Source organism: Geospiza fortis, unplaced genomic scaffold, assembly GCF_000277835.1.
Source record: "Geospiza fortis unplaced genomic scaffold, GeoFor_1.0 C13336369, whole genome shotgun sequence".
NCBI lineage: Eukaryota > Metazoa > Chordata > Aves > Passeriformes > Thraupidae > Geospiza > Geospiza fortis.
In genome coordinates, this window is record NW_005063950.1 from 1 (window position 1) to 876 (window position 876).

The 876-nt window shown below is 64.0% G+C and overlaps 1 protein-coding gene across 1 annotated transcript; it reads right to left on the reverse strand.

Annotated features, from left to right (window-relative positions):
• Nucleotides 1-63: 63 nt before the first annotated feature.
• Nucleotides 64-847, reverse strand: LOC106632201 (retina-specific copper amine oxidase-like; the record flags this gene model as incomplete). The annotated part of the gene is made up of 1 exon (XM_014311711.2): nt 64-847. A coding segment is annotated over exon 1 (657 nt), but the record flags the coding sequence as incomplete, so codon positions are not given.
• Between the last annotated feature and the right edge of the window lie 29 nt (nt 848-876).

Below are 876 nucleotides of genomic sequence, written 5' to 3' on the forward strand. Positions count from 1 at the left end.
CGCGGCCGCGGGCGCTCGAGGCTTCATGGAGGAGAAATCCCCGTCCCGTGGCGCCTTCCTCACCTTCTCCACGCTGATCCGACCCTGCATGTAGGCACTCTCCAGCTGCACCATGTCCCTGTAGTACTGCCCATTGTAGAACACTCTGCTCACTGCCCACTCTGAGATGTCCAGGCTGCTGTGGTCCACCAGCACCTCCAGCCCCACGGGGTGCAGAAAGAACCCACTCACATTCTGGAACAGGACAAACCAGGTGACCCTGTCCCCAGACTGGAACCCACGGGGAGCAGCTGTCACGGTGGCCAGGTTGGCTCCATCATATTCCATGACTTGCTGCATGAAAGCTGGAGCTGAGGGGAACACTTGGCTCTTCAGGAACCCCCCAATCTGCTTGTACTCAACAGCCAGCGTGGGCCTGCGGTGGTAGGGCACCTTCCCCCCGTACTTGTGCACCGTCACGTCCCGGTGGTACGCCGGCCTCGGCAGCGGCCCCACCACCAGCTCGGTGATGTTGGGCTCTGGCTGCTTCCCAAAGTACAGCACAGCCAGAGCCTCCCGGGGGGGACGAGCCCCCCCTGCGTCCAGGAACCGCAGCACCTCTGCCTTGGCGGGCACCTGCACGTCCAGCCAGGCGATGCAGTTCTCCGAGGGCTTGGCCCGCGACGCCTCCACCAGCGGCACCCCGAGGTGGCCCTGCAGGTACCGCACCACCTGGGACATCTCCTCGGCGCTCAGGTCAGCAAACACCAGGCTCTGGCCATCCTCTGTGTCCTCCTGCTCCGGGGGCAGGTGCTGGCAGGTTCTGGGGCTCCTTTCCCTGGTCAGCAGCACGCAGACCAAAGCGAAGATCGTGGCTAAGGCCAGACCAAGGAGGAT